This window comes from Erpetoichthys calabaricus, chromosome 17 (genome assembly GCF_900747795.2).
Source record: "Erpetoichthys calabaricus chromosome 17, fErpCal1.3, whole genome shotgun sequence".
Lineage (NCBI taxonomy): Eukaryota > Metazoa > Chordata > Cladistia > Polypteriformes > Polypteridae > Erpetoichthys > Erpetoichthys calabaricus.
In genome coordinates this window covers 74,385,251-74,405,648 of record NC_041410.2, presented here as the reverse complement: position 1 = coordinate 74,405,648, position 20,398 = coordinate 74,385,251, and the positions used below count along the sequence as shown (strand labels likewise).

The following is a 20,398-nucleotide window of genomic DNA, read 5'->3' as shown; positions in this document are numbered from 1 at the left end:
ATCTCTGTCTGTCAGGTGGGGTGATTTACACACTTGCTTTCTTCAAATACTGTACAAAGTACTCCATTCTTCATCACCTGAGTCTCCTGCTGTCTTCAGCATGGTCTCTGTTTCTCCCACCAGTGTGCCCTTGCCTCAACTTACCTCTCAACTCAAAGCTTGAAGTGCCCATGAATGGGAAAACTGCATTTACGTCCGGGTCACTAACACACATGGAAAGTTCTGGGGTCATCTTACCTGAGCTCCCTCTGGTGGACTCATTCATATCTCCTTCCCTGAGCTCCAGTTCACAGTTCAAGGTTCCTTGTAAGCTTCCAGGCTGCCTGTCCTCCATAATATTTAGCAGAGGCTGATATGTTGTCGGCAGTAACCCCTCCACATTGACATCTCTCTCTTCCACACTAATGAGTTTATGCCCTTCCTGTTGTGCTGGCAAGACTGCATGTGTTGGCAGTGCTGGCTTCAGCTTTTCTCTCTTCCCTAGGGGCCTTGATGGGCACCATCTTGGTTTTTTTCCAGTTTGATTATTCCTTCTGAACCAAGGAGCTTTTCACATATTAACTCATAAGCTTGTACAGTCATTACAAAAAATGGATTTGCAACCAAATTATACATTTTGTATTTCTTTAACATATTCCAATAATTACGTTCTCTTGAAATGGGTTCTGTGTAACACAAAATGTGGTATCATTTTAAAACATGAATGGATATATTCATTGAACTACCCAGAAATAGAAGGTGAATTTTATATGCGCTTGCGATTGAGGATTATAACACCCAACGTCTGTAGAAGTGGGTACATTTTTTTCATTAAGAATGTTGATAGCCTCCCACTAATTATGTGCTTCTCCTTTGTTGCATCTTCCATTTTAATTAACTTTGTCTTTTTCTGCTTCATTCACATGTGTCTTGTCATTTCTGTTTTGTTTCTGATCATCATCATCATCACCAACCTCAACCTTCATTAACAACATCATTCAGAGGTTTCCAACTTCTCTGAGCTCCCTAAAGGTACAGTAACACCGTCCTAACAAATCTCTAAAGTCATACTAGAGCTTTAAACCTCAGGCCAGCTCAGGGGATATTCCTTTGATACTGGACTGAAATATTAATAAGTCATGTTTGTCCTGTGTTGTCGCATCACAGCCTCTAGTTAAAATGGATTTGGGGGTGGGGGGGGGGGGGGTAGAATCTTTTGATTTACATGCCTACCATATTGAAGGTGCAAAATATTTTTTATTGTGATGCAAACAATAATTAAGACAAAAAACAGAAATGATGAGTGTGCATAGGTATTCAACCCCTAAAGTCGATACTGCAATTCCAGCTGCAAGTCTCTTGTTGAATGTCTCTGTTAATTTAGTACATCCAGTCACTGGGATTTTCACCCTTTCCTCAAGGCACAATTACTCCAACTCCTTCAAGTTCAATGAGGTGCATTGTTGTACAGCAAACTTCAAGTCATGAAGTTCCAAGACATTGAAATGTTTCCATCTAAACCACTCCATTGTACTTTTAGCAGTATGTTTAGGGTCATTGTCCTTCACCCCAGTCTCAAATCACTGGCAGACTGAAATGGGTTTTCCTCAAGAATTGCCCCTTTATCTAGTGCGCTCCATCTTTCTTTCAATCCTAGCCAGTTTTCCTGTCCTTGCCAATGACAAACCTCCCCACTGCATGATGCTACCACCAGCACACTTCACAGTGGGAAAGGTGTCCTCAGGGTGGTGGGAAGTGTTGGGTTTCCCATGGTCGCCAAAAAGTTTAATTTTAGTCTCATCTGACCAGAGATGTGATTGGAGAGCCCACCACGTGCTGTTGGACAAACTGTAAACATGTTTTCTTATGTTTTTCTTTAACCAATAGCTTTTTTTCTGGCTTTCTTAAAGCCCCGCTCTTTGGAGTGTATGACTTAAAGAGATCCTATGGACAGATACTCCCATCTCAGATGTGGATCTTCACAGCTCCTTCGGTGTTATCCTTGCTGTCTTTGTTGACTCTTTGATTAATGCCCTCCTTTCACATTCTGTGAGTTTTAGTGCCATATTCTTTCCATTTTGTTATAATGGACTTAATAATGCTCCGTGAAGTATTCCAAGATTGGGATATTTGCTTACAGTCCAACCCTGATCTGTACTTCTCCACAACGTTGGTCTCTGACCTGCTTGGAGTGCTCCTTGGTCTTCATGCTGCTTGCTTTGTGGTGGTGTTGCAGAGCCAGGGGCCTTTCAGAACAGGCAGACACCATGTGACAGATCATGTGACACTTTGATTGCATACAGGTGGACCCCAATCAACTAATTATGGGATATGTGAAGTTAATTGGTTGGAGCAGATCATATTTTGGGTTTCATAGCAAAGAGGATGAATACATATGCATGCACAACCTTTCAGTTTTTACTTGTTTTTATATATATACAAGGTATTTTATTTAAATTCCACTTCAACAATATGGACTCAATTGTTAAGTCCGTTACGTAAAATCTAAATGAAAATCCATTTTAATTTCAGATTGTAATGCGACAAGACTGGACAAACACAGAATACTTTGACAAGGCACTGTATGTTCATTGAGGGCACATTGGGTGACGTATATGATAGCAGACTTAAATATTAACAGACTGAATATTTTTGACTGCCACACTAGGTAATATTGCAGTCTTACACCACCAAAGAACTGGTTTCTGGCCTGGTCATTACACATTCTCCCTAAGTCCATGTGCATGTGTGCATTATCCAGGTACAACGGCCGCATCCTAAACACAAATGTGTGTTTTTAATTGGCATCTCCTAATTTTATCCCAGTATGAGTATACCCAGGCTATTTAGTGCTGGACTGGTGTCCTTTCCAAGGTTGGTTGATGCCCCACAATGGATACTGTAGAATCCCAGTAAATTTTACTTTCTTTCAAGGAAGAGATTATAACACCCAATTAGACCAAGTTTATATTTTAACCAGAAGAATCTGGGAGCTGGCAGTACAGTAGCCTGGTGGATTGTTCTTCTTGACTCCAAAAACCTTTTCCATTAGAGACCATTTTGTAGCACAGCAAAACATTTTGATTGGATAAACAGGTGGTTGTCTATATTCATACATCAAAGAATTAAAATGAAGTTGCTATAACGTGCCTGAAGTTGTGTGTGTGTGTCTGTGTGAAACTCTTTGAAGAAACATGGACTCATCCTAGAAGACCTCAAAGGATTGACTCATCCCAGTAGACAGACTCCTGACATCAAACAGTTAAAGTATAGAGCTTAAGTATAGTTTGTTTTTGTTTTTTTTGTAACATCAGAGTTAAATTATATTGTATTATTATATTATTATTATAAATACCTGGGAGTGCAGCTGGATGATAAATTGGACTGGACTGCCAATACTGATGCTCTGTGTAAAAAAGGACAGAGCCGGCTATACTTCCTTAGAAGGCTGGCGTCCTTCAACATCTGCAATAAGATACTACAGATGTTCTATCAGACGGTTGTGGCGAGTGCCTTCTTCTACACAGTGGTGTGCTGGGGAGGCAGCATAAAGAAGAGGGACGCCTCACGCCTGGACAAACTGGTGAGGAAGGCAGGCTCTATTGTAGGCATGAAGCTGGACAGTTTGACATCTGTGGCAGAGCGATGGGCACTGAGCAGGCTCCTGTCAATCATGGAGAATCCACTGCATCCACTAAATAGTATCATCTCCAGACAGAGGAACAGCTTCAGCGACAGACTGCTGTCACCGTCCTGCTCCACTGACAGACTGAGGAGATCGTTCCTCCCCCAAACTATGCGACTCTTCAGTTCCACCCGGGGGGGTAAACGTTAACATCATTCAAAGTTATTGTCTGTCTTACCTGCATTTTTATCACTCTTTAATTTAATATTTTCTTTATCAGCATGCTGCTGCTGGAGTATGTGAATTTCCCCTTGGGATTAATAAAGTATCTATCTATCTATCTATCTATCTATCTATCTATCTATCTATCTATCTATCTATCTATCTATCTATCTATCTATCTATCTATCTATCTATCTATCTATCTATCTATCTATCTATTTTACAACAATAGGTATAGGTGTCAGCTCCCTAAAACACGGTAAAGGAAAAAATGAAATCAAAAAATGATTGAATGAATGAATATTTCTTTGCTACTTTCACATTTATTGCCTAGCAGCCTGACACATCAATATTGGCATTAGAATGTGACGGGTATTCAGTTACCCGCCACGATTCCAAGAAGTTGATCCTTACTCTTTTTTTGTGTGTTTTTCACAGCTTTTTTAATACAAAAAGAATTTGATAAAAAAGTAGTTGATATGTGCACAGATAGACTGTAACAGAGTGCACTGGAATGCTCTTAGGTCCCATGAGTCTTCCAGCATGCCTGACAAGTAATGATGTCCAGTCAGGGCGTTTTGCCCAGTCTTGCCATCCCTTGAAGACCAGTAGTTTTTCCTGTTTTATGGCATTTCAGAGAGCAGGTCCGGCCAAGAGCTGCACGTCTCCGCAGCAGGTAGGCTTCCTTATGTCCTATTCCGAGTAAGCACAGTCCAGTTTTCCTAGGCCAGCCACAGTTGCCTAGTTCCCTTGTCCACTCCACTGGACTGAAGTACACATTCTGGCCCTCTCTTGTACACCTCACTGATTTGGAGTCCGCTGCTGTTCTACAGTGGGTATTAAGAATGGGAGACCCTCTTTTCAGTATGTTTTCATGTAACGGCCATTATGCATGCCACAGCGGGGACATTTCTTGCTTTCAGCAGAAATAAGGAGTCAATTTTGATTTGCAGCAGCTCATAGTCTGTCCTGTTAAATTGATAGAAGTGGATACAATTAAGCCGTTTGATCACGTATATGGCAATTCATGCCAATGACAGTGGCAAATTACCTGCTAATAGCACTCATGCTAATAAGGATGGCAGTAACAGTGGGAGCGTGGGAAGGAAGCAGGGCTTCAGCTTTCGTGTCATGAGCTTTCTCTTTCTGTAATTTCATAAAACCAAGAACTTGTAAGGGAGCAAAGGTGGGGATAGAATGCACTTGCAAAAGTACAGTTTGGTTTATCCGAAAATGTCAGATCACAGGGACTTTCTCTTGCTGTATTGCCTGAAGCTGGAGTTCTAGCTAAACCAGTAAATTATTTATTACACCAACCCCTAAGCACTAGGAATTTTTTTACTCCTGGAATAAAAAGGCTCTTCTCGCCTGCAGATCCAAAACAAAAAAGAAAATTATGTTGTTAAGCTACTCGAGATTTGTTAAAGCATTAAGCCATTCTGATAATGCCGAGGCACTTGGTCCGCTAAATCTCAGCAGTTGGATGGGTAGGTCTTTTGAAGTTTTGTTTTCTTATATGACACCATGCCAGCACATTGGGTTGTGTTGTTGCGTCACACTTTCATGGACCAGGGTTTGAATCCTAGCCTGGTTATTATATACTAGCCGTGCCCAGCGGCTCCATCCCCATAGTAGTGAAACAGGACAGTGAGGAGGGCCCTGCCCGGCTCCCCACTCTTGACGTCACGCTTCCTCCTCTCCTCCGCCTGCAGCCTCTGTCTCCGATTAGCATGAATACAAGGGGGCTCCGCCCCCTGCTCGCTTCGCTCGCCAACCCCCGGTGTTGGGTAACCCGAAATACATTGATGAATGTATGAGATTTATTGGAGTGTAAAGGTGTAGATGATGAACAAAGGAAGTAAAGAACCCATAGCATGGCACATTAGAAAGATCTATTGGAATATTTCTTTATACACAACATGTGTAGTAAAATCGTTGATAGATTGCGTCATCTGGATCTAACACGTAGATCTGTGCATATTTGCGTTCGTGATTTGGCTCAGGGTGCACTGTTCCAATCTGATGTAATATTTGTCCACATACGCGAAAGCAGTATGGGCCATTGCCAGCTGGTGGCCTGATATCTACCCCGGTAGATGCAAAAGCAAATGAACTATTGTAGGATCTAATGCAGTCCATAAAGGTTTTACTTTTGGGGACATTGTTCGTTAGAAACATCCGTAGATATTCAGGATATTCATCTAAAGGAGGCAGTCTAACCTGACCCCTTTGACAACAACGTGTAAACTCATTAGTTGTATTGCCAGTTGTTTCTTCAGGGACGTTAAGTGAATGACAATGACAGCAAATGATATTCATTAATCCTAATGAATGTTCATTAATAGTGGACGCATCACAGAATGCGTTGTCAGCTAATTGGCGGAATTGTTTAGCGGCTGTTTGTCGTTCCTTTCTTTGCCGTTTATCTATTGCCTCTGCTGTTTGAGAGGCGCGTTGTAGGCACCTGTGTTCATTAATTGTATTCAGGCGGGCTCGTTTCTGTATGTCCGTTAGTTGAAAAGTTTCGTTTTGGAGCCGGAGCCGTGACCGTGACTCCATTAGTTATCCGTTGTCTACCGTTAGTAATATGGATAATTGCACTTACTGTTAATACGGAGCGTTCTCTGTGGTTGTACTGTTAATAATGCATCACTGTAATGTGATTCACATATGCTATATGGTTTGGATGTGTGATGATGCCGTATGTTTAATACAGAGAGTTCGTTTATTCTCATTACCCGGACCATGCTGTGTAGTGTGGATGTTTAGTTCAGAAGCACGTTGTAGGCGCCTTCTTGAGAAGGCCACATAAAGTCGGTTAAGACTGTGTTGTGGTAATCCAGCCGGGTTAATGGTGTTTCTCGTTTTGGAGCCGTGACCGTGACTCCATTAGTTATACGTTGTTTACTGTTAGTAATATGGATAATTGCATGTACTGTTAAAATTACTTATTTCCGTTAGTTGAGCTGTTTCGTTTCTGAGCCGTGGCTCCTTCGCTTGCGGTGTATAGGCACATGCGCCCTCCGTAATATCTCGGGTTTGACTATGCTGTGTTTTGTGGATGTTTGGGGACTCCGTACATTCTCTGGTTTGACTGTGGGGCGGCTACATACAGTTGTCCATGTGTAAAGTGCTTAATATTGTATCACTGTAATGTACTATCTCGTGTTTATGCTTGCGGTGTGTTAGAAGCCCGTGGACCATGCTGTGTAGTGTGGACGTTTAGTTCAGAAGCGCGTTGTAGGCGCCTGCGCCTTTCATACTTTCCCGCGCCTTCTGTACTATCTTTGTGGACCTGTGGGGCCTCCGTAGCCTCTTCCGTTTCACTCTGGGGTGCAGCGCAGAATCGTCTTTTTTGTGTGGCTGTGTCGTTAGTCGTTAGCTATGGGCGCGTTGTTGCTTCATGTCTTATTTACGTTAGTTGAGCTCTTTCGTTTTTGGGCTGTGACTCCTTCGTTCGTGGTGGATCACACTTCGCTTGCGGTTTATGAGACGCGCGCTGTAGGCACCTGCGCACTATGTCTCATGGTCCCATCGCCGTGTACCTGCATCCATGCCTTCCATTCTTGGTTAGTATTATGGATATATCGCTCCAGCAAGCGAACTATGATTCTTAGAGAAGTTGCAAAATCAACTGAAATATTCAAGCAAATTATAGAAAAAAAACCTGATCTAACTCCATTAAGTAGTTCTCTCGTTCACTAGCTAAGCGGAGGTAAGAAATACCCAGAGACTGGCAACGAAGGTAAGGAATGCCCCGAGGCTGGCGTGTGAATGAGGACAGACACACACACTTCAACGCATAGATGTTTATATATAAGATGTGTGTGTGCAACATGTGGCCATTTACCCAGTTTCTGGACGAGTTTTTCTCAGTACACTGCAGTTTACTGACTACTTGCTTGGTGACTATCCCAATCACAGATTTAATAATAATAATTCTTTACATTTATATAGCACTTCTCTCATGACAGTGCACTTTTCATAGTGAGTGGGGAGCCAATTCAACCACCACTAATGTGCAGCATCAACCTGGATGATGCAACGGCAGCCATTATTGTGGCCTTAAGCTCACCACACATTTGCTGTTAGATGGTGAAGAAGTGAGAGATATAACCAATTAGACACAGGGGATGATTAGGGGGGTCAGAATTACCAGGCCATGGTGGGCAGTTTATCCAAGACATCAGGATACACCTTACTCATTATGAAGGATGCCCAGGGATCTTTCATGACTACAGGGAGTCAGGACCTCAGTTTTATGTCTCATCCAAAGGACAGTGTCATGTTTACAGAACAGTGTGCTCGTCACTGCACTGGGGCATTGGAATCCACATTCAGACCACAAAGTAAGCAACCCATGCTGGCCACACCAACACCTTTTCCAGCAGCAACCCAAGCTTTTCCTGTTGGTCTCCCATCCAAATAATAGCTGGGCCTGAACATGCTTAGTTAGCTTCAGCTGGGGTTGTATGTGAATGTTCCATGTGATGCCATGAAGTACCTGCAGCATTGGTGACTGCACTGAGAGATGAGATAGAAAATAAAAGTTGACTCCTTCAGCAGCCAACCCTTAAGAGCAATTAAAAAAGGGTATGACAACAAATAATTTTAAGTTGGTTATTTTACTGGAAAAGACTTTAACCTCCAAAAATTATTGTTAGCAACTGAGGGAAACCATTGGCACACTGCAACAAACCTAACATTGTAGCCTTCAAAGTCATCCTGTGTCAACTCAGAGGATGCAAAGTGTCTTGTTCCAGGGACAGCGTAACATGTTGCCCACTTTCTTTAGGTCATTGAGTGTAAGCTTTGAAGAAACAGTTGCCATGGGCTTGTCTTAGTTCTCCATCCATTTGTTATGATTTGTAAAATTTTATTCCAGTAAATATTTTATGGAAGTATTTAGTGAGTTACTAATGTTTGTTAAGGTTAGAGAAAACAACTTCAGCAGTTCCTCAATTTTTGTCCTTCAGTGAAAAAGGTGAAGTTTGTAGCAGTCATGGAGATGCAAAGATTCACACCATCTGAGGACATTGATTTTTCTATTTTATTATGGGGACCCCAGCAACACATCCTACCTTGACCCAACATGAGCACACAAACACACAGAGACAGTAATAGGCAGCACAATGAATAGCTAAATAATAAAGAATATATTAATCAAATGATAAAAAAACAATATTACACAAAAATGTGCATGCAAAAGCCCCAACCAGTTCCCTGACAGTGATAATTATTCATATACACTATCACAGTAAACAATCAACACTAACAACAAAATCCAACACAGTCCAGCAAAGCAGGGGCAAATGATGATGAATGTGTGAAATTAAAATCCAACTGTACGGCCCACTGAAAGAAATGTGAAGTGGGGATTGAGGTCATTGGGAGCACTTCCCAGACAAAAACGAAGCCAACCAAGATAAATCCACACAGACAAGAAGGCACAGGACAGCACATACATTCAGACAAAACTGGAATCCAAGGTAGTGGTAGTTTGTAATCCAACAGTGTATGCAATGAGTAGAAACAAAAACGGACTGATGATTCCGATCCCCTTGATGTCCTTTTGTCTACTTTTTAAAAGAGCCAGCCTGATTAATTTTCTTCCCAGCAACCCTTGCGCCCTTCAAATTTTCCCAGGGCTGTTGGGAGATAAAGGCTATTTTAAGTAGCGCTGCTACAAGTTTTTATTTCCTTGAAGATGCTATCATTTTGTGGTTTGTTGTCATGACACAGCGAGTCGTTGTGAGGGGTGTGGCTTTCGATTGGTATTCATTATGATGTCATTAATGTGATGTTTCATAAGCAGCGCCACGTGAGGAACAGTGTCAAAGTTTACAGAAAAACTTTCAAAAAGAAAATCCTTAAGTGTCAATTTTCGTAGATTGCTCGATAACGAGTCAACAAGTGTTTTGTTTCTTCAACTGAGATTCTGGTTTTGAGCCCTGCTAGTTTTCTGTTTACATTTTTACATCCAGAATCTTCTCCTTTGCTTTTTTGGTCCAACTTCTGTAGGATGTGTGTGGAATCTCTATTTCCCCTTCTAGCCGAGAACCCAGAACTAGGAAGATATCTATACAATTGAAAGTCTGCATTAAATAGCTTTTACCTTCTCTGTCTGTGGTTCAGACGTTGTAATAGACTATTTTTCAACAAATAACCCAAACATGCTTGCTACAATTAGCCAAGAAATACAATTAATTTATAACATAAAGATTATAGAAGATGGATATTAGCAAACATATACTGTATATATAGAGAGATATAGACAAATAACAATAATATAACACATAACATAAATTTATGCTAGCTAAGTTGAAGTTTTTCCCTCTTATAGCAAAGGACACATAACTTATGAATTCTGATCTTCAGTTAATGTGGTCAAGATGGATAAATTCTTCAGCTAGTTATTAAGTTTCTAGCTCCTGCACTTTGATGGTGGTGTTAATTTGCTCACAGCTCATCCACACTCATTTATTTCCCCACATAAACACAGCTCCTTGGAGTACATTGGCATGTGTATGTGTGAAGCTACTCTGAACTTTGCTACTGAATTTAGGAAGAAATAATTATTGTTAATTATTAACAGCTAAAAAAGTAACCTTCACACAGGTCATTACTTTTCAGTTACATTGATACCAATAACTAGAATACATTAACTGGCTTAATCATAAATCTTGAGTTACAATTAACAGTTGTTAGAATAAAAGTAAGTGTACTTGTGATTTGGTTCCCCTTGACTCCTGTTATAGTTGATGCTTTGCTCCCACCCTCCTGAGTCAGCTTTCTCCGGTACATGCAGAAGGATGTTTACCATTCTTTCTTCAGATGTTCCTTTCCTTCTTTGCCTTGGTTGCACCTTCTGGTTGTGGGTGGTATTGCAGCTTTCCGTAAGATTTCACACACTATTGTTCTACTAGGAGGCTCCGCCCCCTGCTCGCTTCGCTCGCCACCCCTGGTCTTGGGTAACCCAAAATAGATTTGAAAGAGATTATTGTCTGTCTTGGTAATTGTTACATATGTATCATGTTCACCGTCACGACATCTGTAGGTCTATGTAATATATGTACATTATGTAAAGCACTTTGAGCTACTTTTTGTATGAAAATGTGCTATATAAATAAATGTTGTTGTTGTTGTTGTATGTAAATGACAATAGCAGTGTAATTGTTATGTTATGTAAGTATAGAGTGTCTTTGAGTTTGCGCAGATCTATGTATGAGATATATTGGAGTGTAAAGGTGTAGATGACGTACAAAGGATATCTTCATACACCACATTTGTAGTAAAGATGGCATGTTGTCCTTGAATGAGTTTTCCTTGGTATGGAGTTATTATAATCTTGACGTTAACATCACACGCATGCCGAACTCTTGAGAAGGCCACATAAAGTTGTTCATGTCTAAATACAGGCTCAGAGAGGTAAAGGCCGACTCTGTCCGTGGTCTGTCCTTGGGATTTGTTGATTAGGTATACGTTATTTACTGTTAGTAATATGGATAATTGCACTTACTGTTAAAATTACCTATTTCCGTTAGTTGAAGTCTTTCGTTTCTGAGCCGTGGCTCCTTCGCTTGCGGTGCATAGGTGCATGTGCCTTCCGTACTATCTCGTGTTCGACTATGCTGTGTTTTGTGGACGTTTGGGGACTTCGTACTTTCTCTGGTTTGACTGTGGGGCGGGACGCGTGGCTCCTTCGCTTGCGGTGTATAGGCGCATGCACCCTCCGTACTATCTCTGGTTTGACTATGCTGTGTTTTGTGGACGTTTGGGGACTCCGTACTTTCTCTGGTTTGACTGTGGGGCGGGACGCGTGGCTCCTTCGCTTGCGGTGTATAGGCGCATGCGCCCTCCGTACTATCTCTGGTTTGACTATGCTGTGTTTTGTGGACGTTTGGGGACTCCGTACTTTCTCTGGTTTGACTGTGGGGCGGAATGCCGAAGCCTGTTCTGTTTGTGTTCTCTGTGAGTACTTATAGTATTGTATTACTATAATGTGATTCACATATGCTGTGGAGTTCGGATCTTTGGGGCTTCTGTACTATCTTGGGTTTTTGCTTGCGGTGCTTTCGAAGCGCGTTGTAGGCGCCTGCACCTTCCGTACTATGTCGGGTTTTACTATGCTGTGTAGTATGGACGTGTAGGGTTCTGTACTCTCTTGAGAGGGCTACATACAGTTGTCCATGTGTAAACTCTGTGTTATTTGAGAACCGCGTTCATTGTTTTCATCCAGGCGGGCTCGTGTTTGTATCTCCGTCAGTCGAGCTCTTTCTTTTTGGAGCTGTGCCTGCTTTGTTTGCGGCATTTCATACGCGCGTTGTAGGCACCTGCGTTCATTGATTCTATCCAGGCGGGCTCGTTGTTTACCATTCTCGGTTAGCCTGTGTTTTCTGTGGTTGTATTGTTAATATTGTATAACTGTAATGTGCTTAATATTGTATTACTGTAATGTGATTCACATATGTTGTGGAGTCCAGATCTGTGGGGTTTCTGTACTATCTCGTGTTTATGCTTGCAGTGTGTTAGAAGCAAGTGGACCATGCTGTGTAGTGTGGACTCTTAGTTCAGAAGCGTGTTGTAGGCGCCTGCGCCTTTCGTAATTTCCTGTGCCTTCCGTACTATCTTTGTGGATCTTTGGGGCCTCTGTAGCCTCTTCCGTTTGACTCTGGGGTGCAGCGCAGAATCCTCTTGTTTGTGTGGCTGTGTCGTTAGTTGTTAGCTATGGGCGCATTGTTGCTTCATTTCTTATTTACGTTAGTTGAGCTCTTTCGTTTTTGAGCCGTGACTCCTTCGTTCGCGGTGGATCAGACTTCGCTTGCGGTTTATGAGACGTGCACTGTAGGCGCCTGCGCACTATGTCTCCTGCGTCCCTCGCCGTGTACCTGGGTCCGTGCCTTCCGGTTTACCATTCTCGGTTAGTAATATGGATTCTGTTAGCATTACGTCTGCTGAGATGTTAGTGATCTGAAGACTCCTGTCTCTAGCAAGACGAACGTGTGGTCTCTCTCTAGCTCATGCACCTCACTTTGCTTTAACAAGGTTTGGACTTGTGACACCCTTGACAAACTCCAATGCAAACAGTATTTGACTGTTCCAGTCCAACACCGGGTTGCTCTTCCAAGTAAAAGAGACGGCTCCAGTCTTGGTTGTGTCCACACCCTAGCCAACAAGGGTCCTGCAGACTAGAAACACAGACTTAGAGCAGGAAGATCATATAGAAAGAGCTGAGATCAGAGGCTTGCAATGGATTATAAAGGCAGGAGTTGTTGCTGTTGGTTTCTTGGTGCACTTTTGCCCAACCTTTTCGTTGACAATTGGTGCAAAGTTTTGTCCATCTAGGGTACCAAACATTAAGTTATAACTCTTAGTTTAGAAGGTGCACCGTGGTAGACATTTCTGGATTTCTCCTTGTGATTGATCAGTCTAATTTAATAAAACACCAAATCTTGTATTCCAAAGAGGCTTTGAGGGGAGAAAACTTGACACTTGAGCTAAAGTAAAGACTGTCTGGCAGCTGCCTCTTAAGTAAAAGACAGGTGTGCCAAAACAAAGCAAAATCTCTTAATACCAGTCTGTCGTAACTACTTTCGTCTTTGGCTGAACGGGGAAAAGGCAGTACAGGAGTGAAGACATATGATTGGTTCCAAGTATTTTATTCTTCTCACCTAAATGGCTAATGCATCTGTTGCTCTAACTAGCTGATTAGCACGGCCAATCTATAGTATGCTGATTAGTCCAAATGAGCGCTCTGTGTACTGTGCCCTAGGTGTGCCACCTTATCAGTTTGTTCATGTCTGGGTCATCTGTCCAAGGGCAGTGAAAACTGGTTTCATATCTGCATAGTTTTTTTTTTTAATAAAATAAAGGTTGCACTTGAAAGTAAAGCTACAAATATACACATTGCGCACATACTTATCTGCTAGACTGATGCCTGTTATGCTAAGCAATGCCAAAGGCCTTTTACCGCAGCCTTTGAAAGCATGCGGAAGCGACAATGTCGCGCTCCCTAAACACTGCCTTTCACTAAGTCTTACTGGAATAAGCACAGCATGACCTTGTATTGGAAGAAGGGGGTTTGGAAAAAATGGATCAAGTGAATGATACATCACTGCAGTTCCCAGTGTCGCATTTGACAAAATGAAAAAACATGAAAAGACACAAAGAACTAATGTTAACATTTAATGAGCATTAGAGGTAGAATCGCGTTTTCATAAATCGTATAAATGATGAACAGTTGCAAATGGGATCGTGTGCCCAACAAGGCCTTTACAGTGCATGTTGGTGGAGGGTAAAAGTTCACTTTACTAATTCAGGTGTGGGTGAATGGCAGATGCCAGGGACAATGGAAGACGTTAACGACAGATGTGTCCTCCAATCATGAAGTATGAAGTTATTATACTGTTGAGGAGTGTTCTGCTCTGGGCAGACAATGGAGGTGTGTGACCCCAATTTAGCTTAACGCTGTTTATGGGGGAGCAGAATATTTGATGTAAATACAGTACAGTCATCTTAAGCTTCTGGTCGTTGGTTATGTCAGATTTGCTGACCACAGTAGCTGATCTCGTCCCCGGGCCACGTCAGTTTAAATGACGGAAAATCACTGGGCATGCCTAATTAACTGTTTGAGTACTGACTGCCCCTTTTTATGACAGACCATCACATGCCGCCTGATGGAACTACCACTGTATGAGGGGTTAATGGGTATGGCGAGTTCACTGCAATCTTGGCCCCTTTTTTTTTTTTTCTTTTTTCCATCCTATTGTGGTATATAAAACATAAGACATCAGACAGACAAACTTCTCTTCTGTCTGTGAGGTCCAAAGACCCCATGTTCCTTATTCTTAATTGCTGCATTATACAGTGCATCCGGAAAGTATTCACAGCACATCACTTTTTCCACATTTTGTTATGTTACAGCCTTATTCCAAAATGGATTAAATTCATTTTTATCCTCAGAATTCTACACATAACACCCCATAATGACAACGTGAAAAAAGTTTACTTGAGATTTTTGCAAATTTATTAAAAATAAAAAAACGGAGAAATCCCATGTACATAAGTATTCACAGCCTTTGCTCAATACTTTGTCGATGCACCTTTGGCAGCAATTACAGCCTCAAGTCTTGTTGAATATGATGCCACAAGCTTGGCACACCTATCCTTGGCCAGTTTTGCCCATTCCTCTTTGCAGAACCTCTCAATCTCCATCAGGTTGGATAGGAAGCGTCGGTGCACAGCCATTTTAAGATCTCTCCAGAGATGTTCAATCGGACCCAAAGAGTTCAATCTTTGTCTCATCAGTCCAGAGAATTTTCTTTCTCATGGTCTGAGAGTCCTTCAGGTGCCTTTTGGCAAACTCCAGGTGGGCTGCCATGTGCCTTTTACTAAGGAGTGGCTTCCGTCTGGCCACTCTACCATACAGGCCTGATTGGTAGATTGCTGCAGAGATGGTTGTCCTTCTGGAAGGTTCTCCTCTCTCCACAGAGGACCTCTGGAGCTCTGACAGAGTGACCATCGGGTTCTTCGTCACCTCCCTGACTAAGGCCCTTCTCCCCGGATCGCTCAGTTTAGATGGCCGGCCAGCTCTAGGGAGAGTCCTGGTGGTTTCGAACTTCTTCCACTTACGGATGATGGAGGCCACTGTGCTCATTGGGAACTTCAAAGCAGCAGAAATTTTTCTGTAACCTTCCCCAGATTTGTGCCTCGAGACAATCCTATCCTGTCTCGGAGGTCTACAGACAATTCCTTTAACTTCATGCTTGGTTTGTGCTCTGACATGAACTGTCAACTGTGGGACCTTATATAGACAGGTGTGTGCCTTTCCAAATCATGTCCAGTCAACTGAATTTACCACAGGTGGACTCCAATGAAGCTGCAGAAACATCTCAAGGATGATCAGGGGAAACAGGATGCACCTGAGCTCAATTTTGAGCTTCATGGCAAAGGCTGTGAATACTTAAGTACATGGGATTTCTCAATTTTTTTATTTTTAATAAATTTCCAAAAATCTCAAGTAAACTTTTTTCACGTTGTCATTATGGGGTGTTGTGTGTAGAATTCTGAGGAAAAAAATGAATTTAATCCATTTTGGAATAAGGCTGTAACATAACAAAATGTGGAAAAAGTGATGTGCTGTGAATACTTTCCGGATGCACTGTATGACTTGCATTTCCGGATGAGCATTTATCGGTTATCAGCTCTAATCCATGCAGAGCCCCCCACTACGACTACAGCCAAAATCAAACCTGTTTGATTTAATTTGAGCAAGTCATGGACTAGTTCAGCAGTTCTCAAACTGTGCGGCGGGCCCCCCTAGGGGGGTGCGAAGATGTGAAAAAATCAAAAACAAGAATCGAAAATATGAAAAATACATCTATTGAAACCAAAACAAATTAACTTAAACTACATTCTGATACTAGAAAAATAAATATAGAGTTAGATAAATGTCGATAAAAGTTAAGTAGGAATAATAAAATATGCATCTATGATATATCATTAATTAACAAAGAACAAATTGGTATTAGTGGGCTCCTTTCAAAAAAACGTTAGGGGGGGTGCGATTAAAACTGTTATGAAAACTCGGGTCACAAATACTTAAAGGTTGAGAAACGCTGGGTTAGTTGGAGTGTAGTCACTGGTTATGTCAGACTAGGTGACAGGCCTCATGGGAGCACTGAGCTGAAAATCTCCAACACACTAAGGTTATGTAAATAAAGGCTACGACTGTAAATCACTGGAAAAGTCTCATAATGTGACCAGACCTTTACACTTCATAATGTGTGAGGACAGATTTCATTTTGACTAAATGAGGTTTGTGGAACAATCAATCCATCTTTTGATCTATTTTCTCACCTGCTTTTCCAGTTTAGTGTCAGGGAGAGATGGATACCAAGCTGGGAAACATGGCCCAGGCACCAGCTCATTGCAGGGTACACTCCTACACACCCCTGCACTGAAATTCATAAGGTGCTGGCTTAGTTGCTAATAAACCTCATCGGCACATCACTGGGACATGACAGAATATGTAAGAATCCAGGAACGAGAACTATGCAGACAACACACAAAATCTGGGATTCCAAAACAGGGAACTGGAGTTGTGGGGCAGCAGTACTGACCACTGCGCCAATTTGCTTCTCTGCGGAAAAGAAAGAAAAACACATTTTTCCAAATTCTGTTTTATTCAATAAATTGTCTAAACCATTAATTTAGCAGTGATAAAAGCAAATCAACATCGTGATTATGACTCCGGTGCCCAATAAATGAGTTGCTTTTTTTTTGATCGGGCCACGCTTACATTTTATATGAAAACTGTCCACTTAACGTTTTGCCTGCCATTAATGGCTTGATTGAATTAATACACCGTGCACCTTCCCAGTATAAGCAGGAGGATGCATGGTGCCTTCTTAGTGCCAGTCGATGACTATGCAGCCACTTCTTAATCAGAGTGGATGGATGCCTAGCATCTTCTTAGTCAGAATGGATGGGTGCAAGTCCCCTTCATAGTAACACTGGGTGAATACACGGTGCCTTCTTAATGATATAAGACCCTTTCTAAGTCAGAGCTGATTTTTGCAAGAAGAATGTGCAGAACTTCAGTAGTCAGAGCCTTTGGATGTTTGTCACCTTGCTAGGTACTACAAATGGACGTGTGACCCTTTCATAATGGCAGTGTTCCTTCTGTGCAACTGTACGTGGATTCATACGCCCTTCTCAGTCAGAATGGATAGGTGTAGGACCCATTCCTAATGACAGTGGATAGATATCTGGCTGCTTCTTAGTGACAGTGGATAGATGCCCGACCCCGTCTTAGTGACAGCCCATGTATTCAAAGCCCTTTCAGAGTGACAGTGGATAGATGCATAGGCCCTTCTAAGTGACAGTGAATGGATGCATAGTCCCTTCGAAGAGACTGTGGGTAGATACATAGCCCCTTGTCAGCCCAAACAGATGAATGCATGAGACCTTGTTAGCCAGATCACAGGTGTCCAGCCTCCTTTAAATGACAGAGAATGGGTGAACAGCTCCCTTCTTGGCAGAGTGTGCGGATATGTGGTACCTTATAATTTAGAGCATATAAAATTATACCACCTTCTTAGTCAAACTGGAAGAATGCATAGCAATTTCCCACTCTGAACTTATCATTACTGCGTAACTCACCAAGGTTGGCATTGCAAATATACCTCAAAGAATATTCTTTCAAACCAGAATATACATAATAATGAACAAAACGCTTCACTATATGCTTGAATAAAATAAGGATCACCTGAGCACATTTTGCTCTTTCCGCCCCTGAGAGGATGGAGGCTGGTACTAGCAGGGCAGGTGGATGTACTGTATGGTCCAGCTAGAGAAGGTATGGGTGCCAAATACCAGCTAATATTATTGGGCCTATGAAAATGATTTCACATTTTAAATGGGATACAATATTGAACAGATCACAATGGATTTAATTTAGCTTTTTTGACATTGATTAACAGAAAAAGACCCCATAATGTCAAAGTGAAAACAGATCTCTGCAAAATGGTCTAAATAAATTTCAACAATCAAACACAAAATAATTGATCTCATGAATATTCACTCCCTTCGTGACAGTATTGGTAGATACACCTTTGGTAGCCATGACAGCCTTGCGTCTGTATGCACAGGTCACACTCTCTCTCTTTATCGGCTTTGTACATCTGCACACAACCATTTTTCCCCATGATGCTTTGCAAAACTGTTCAGGCTCTGTCAAGTTGCATGGGGATTGTGAATGAAGTTCAGCCACAAATACTAATTTAGACTGAGATCTGGACTCTGACTCAGCCACTCCAGGACATCAACATTGCTTTTTTTTTTCAAGCAATTCCTATGTAGCTTTGTTTTTATGTTTGGGGTCATTGTCGTGTTGAAAAGCAAATCTTCTCTCAAAGTGCAGGTTTCTTGCAGACTGCATAAGGTTTTCCCCCTGGGTTTTCCTTTGTGGTCTCTAGGGGGCACCACTGAGCCCCAAACCCCAGACACAATTGCACAGACAAGTGAAACATTCACAATCAGTGCCTTTATTTAACAAAGTACCTTTCCAGAGGTTCCTTGTTCCATTGCTGTTCCCAACAAATCCTTTCCTTTGTTTTTCCTTCTACTATACCATTCCTTCACTCCTCCAGGATGAGTGTTGCCCTTTTCCACTCCCGACTCTGACTCACCAGGCCATGTGGAGGGCTTTCTCTTTAAGCTCCCAACCCAGGAGTACTTCAAGTGCTCAATGTATTGCCTCTGGGAAGCACTTCCAGGTTAGGCAAGACCACCCTGGTCACTCAACATCTAATTCCCAGCAGGCCCTCCAGGTGGCCACCACAGAACCTGACAGGGCAGTTGTAAGGGGCCACAACTCATACTGGGGCCCACCAGAAGGGATAATGCAACCCAGTGTAGTGGGGTAGTGGGGAACAATCTGCCCATAGCATGCAGTTTCCCACTGTCCCACATTTCTGGACTCCTGACTGGGAAAGGGACCTCCACCCAGTCCAGCTGCTAGGATGTAAGCTCTTGTGCACTTGCTGTCACAGCGTCACTCCATGTTTGCCTCCTGGCAGAGATGGGGAAGATTGCAGCTCCCTTCCTGACCATCACTTATTTTGGCTTCCAGGAAGAAAGCAGGGTCCTTCCTGACTGGGTCCACAGCTGGTCCATCACACTGTATTTTGCTTCATTCATTTTCCCCACTACCCTCACAAGCCTTCCAGAGCCTGCTGCAAAGAAGCATCCTCATGGCATGATGTTGTCACCACCATGTTTTACAGTAGAAGTGGTTTTTAATAATGTGCTTATGCCCACCATGACATTTAGTCTGATGGCCAAAACTACTTCTCAGACCTCAGAGCCTTCTCCCAGCTGACGTCCCCCATGTGCTATGTGATAAACTCTCTAGCTGAGATACAAAGTGTGTTTTTTTATCAGTGGCTCATTCTTTTCCACCTTCCAATAAAGCTGTGACTGGTGAAGCCCCCAGGGTACATTTGTTGTTTGCACAGTATCTCCAATCTTAATCAAGGTAGCTTGTAACTCTCTTGGAATACTCATAGGTCTCTTGGTGGGCTCCCTCTCTGCTCATTTTCTTACATGAGCACTCAGTGTTTGTGGAGGGCCTGCTTGAAGCAGATTTATAGCTGGGCCAAACTCTTCCCATTTCATAACGACTGATTTAACTGGATAGTCGGTGGCTTGGATATTTTCTTGTCCTCATCCCCTGCCTTATGCTTTTCATTTGCCTTTTCAAGGTGTTGCTTGGAGTTCTCTTTTGTCTTGATTGAGTACTTTAGACCACCATACTGACTCAGCACAAGGTGGACTTTCCAGATCAGGTGCATTTATACAACAGTCGATTGAGACTCCAGGTAAATGATCTCCATTGATGCTAATGGTCGGACTTCTAAAAGAAGCAGTTGGCTGCACCAGTGAGGATTTAGGTGTTATAGAGGGTGAATCCTTATGCGGTCAGGTATTTTGTGCTTTACATTTGTAGTCAATTTAGGTCACTTTGCAAAGATCTGTTTGGACTTTAACATTAAAGAGTCTTTTTATGTT

General features: G+C 42.2%; 1 protein-coding gene across 3 annotated transcripts in view; it reads left to right on the top strand.

Moving 5' to 3' along the window:
- Positions 1–20,398, top strand: part of cadm4 (cell adhesion molecule 4) — a 794,942-nt gene that overhangs the window by 752,056 nt on the left and 22,488 nt on the right. For 2 of the 3 annotated variants that reach the window (XM_028822885.2, XM_051920761.1), the window contains exon 9: positions 982–1,011. The exons of the other annotated variant lie outside the window; for it this stretch is intronic. In XM_028822885.2, the coding sequence (XP_028678718.1) occupies positions 982–1,011 (30 nt within the window). The remainder of the gene's footprint in view (positions 1–981; positions 1,012–20,398) is intronic. 3 annotated transcript variants of the gene reach the window in all.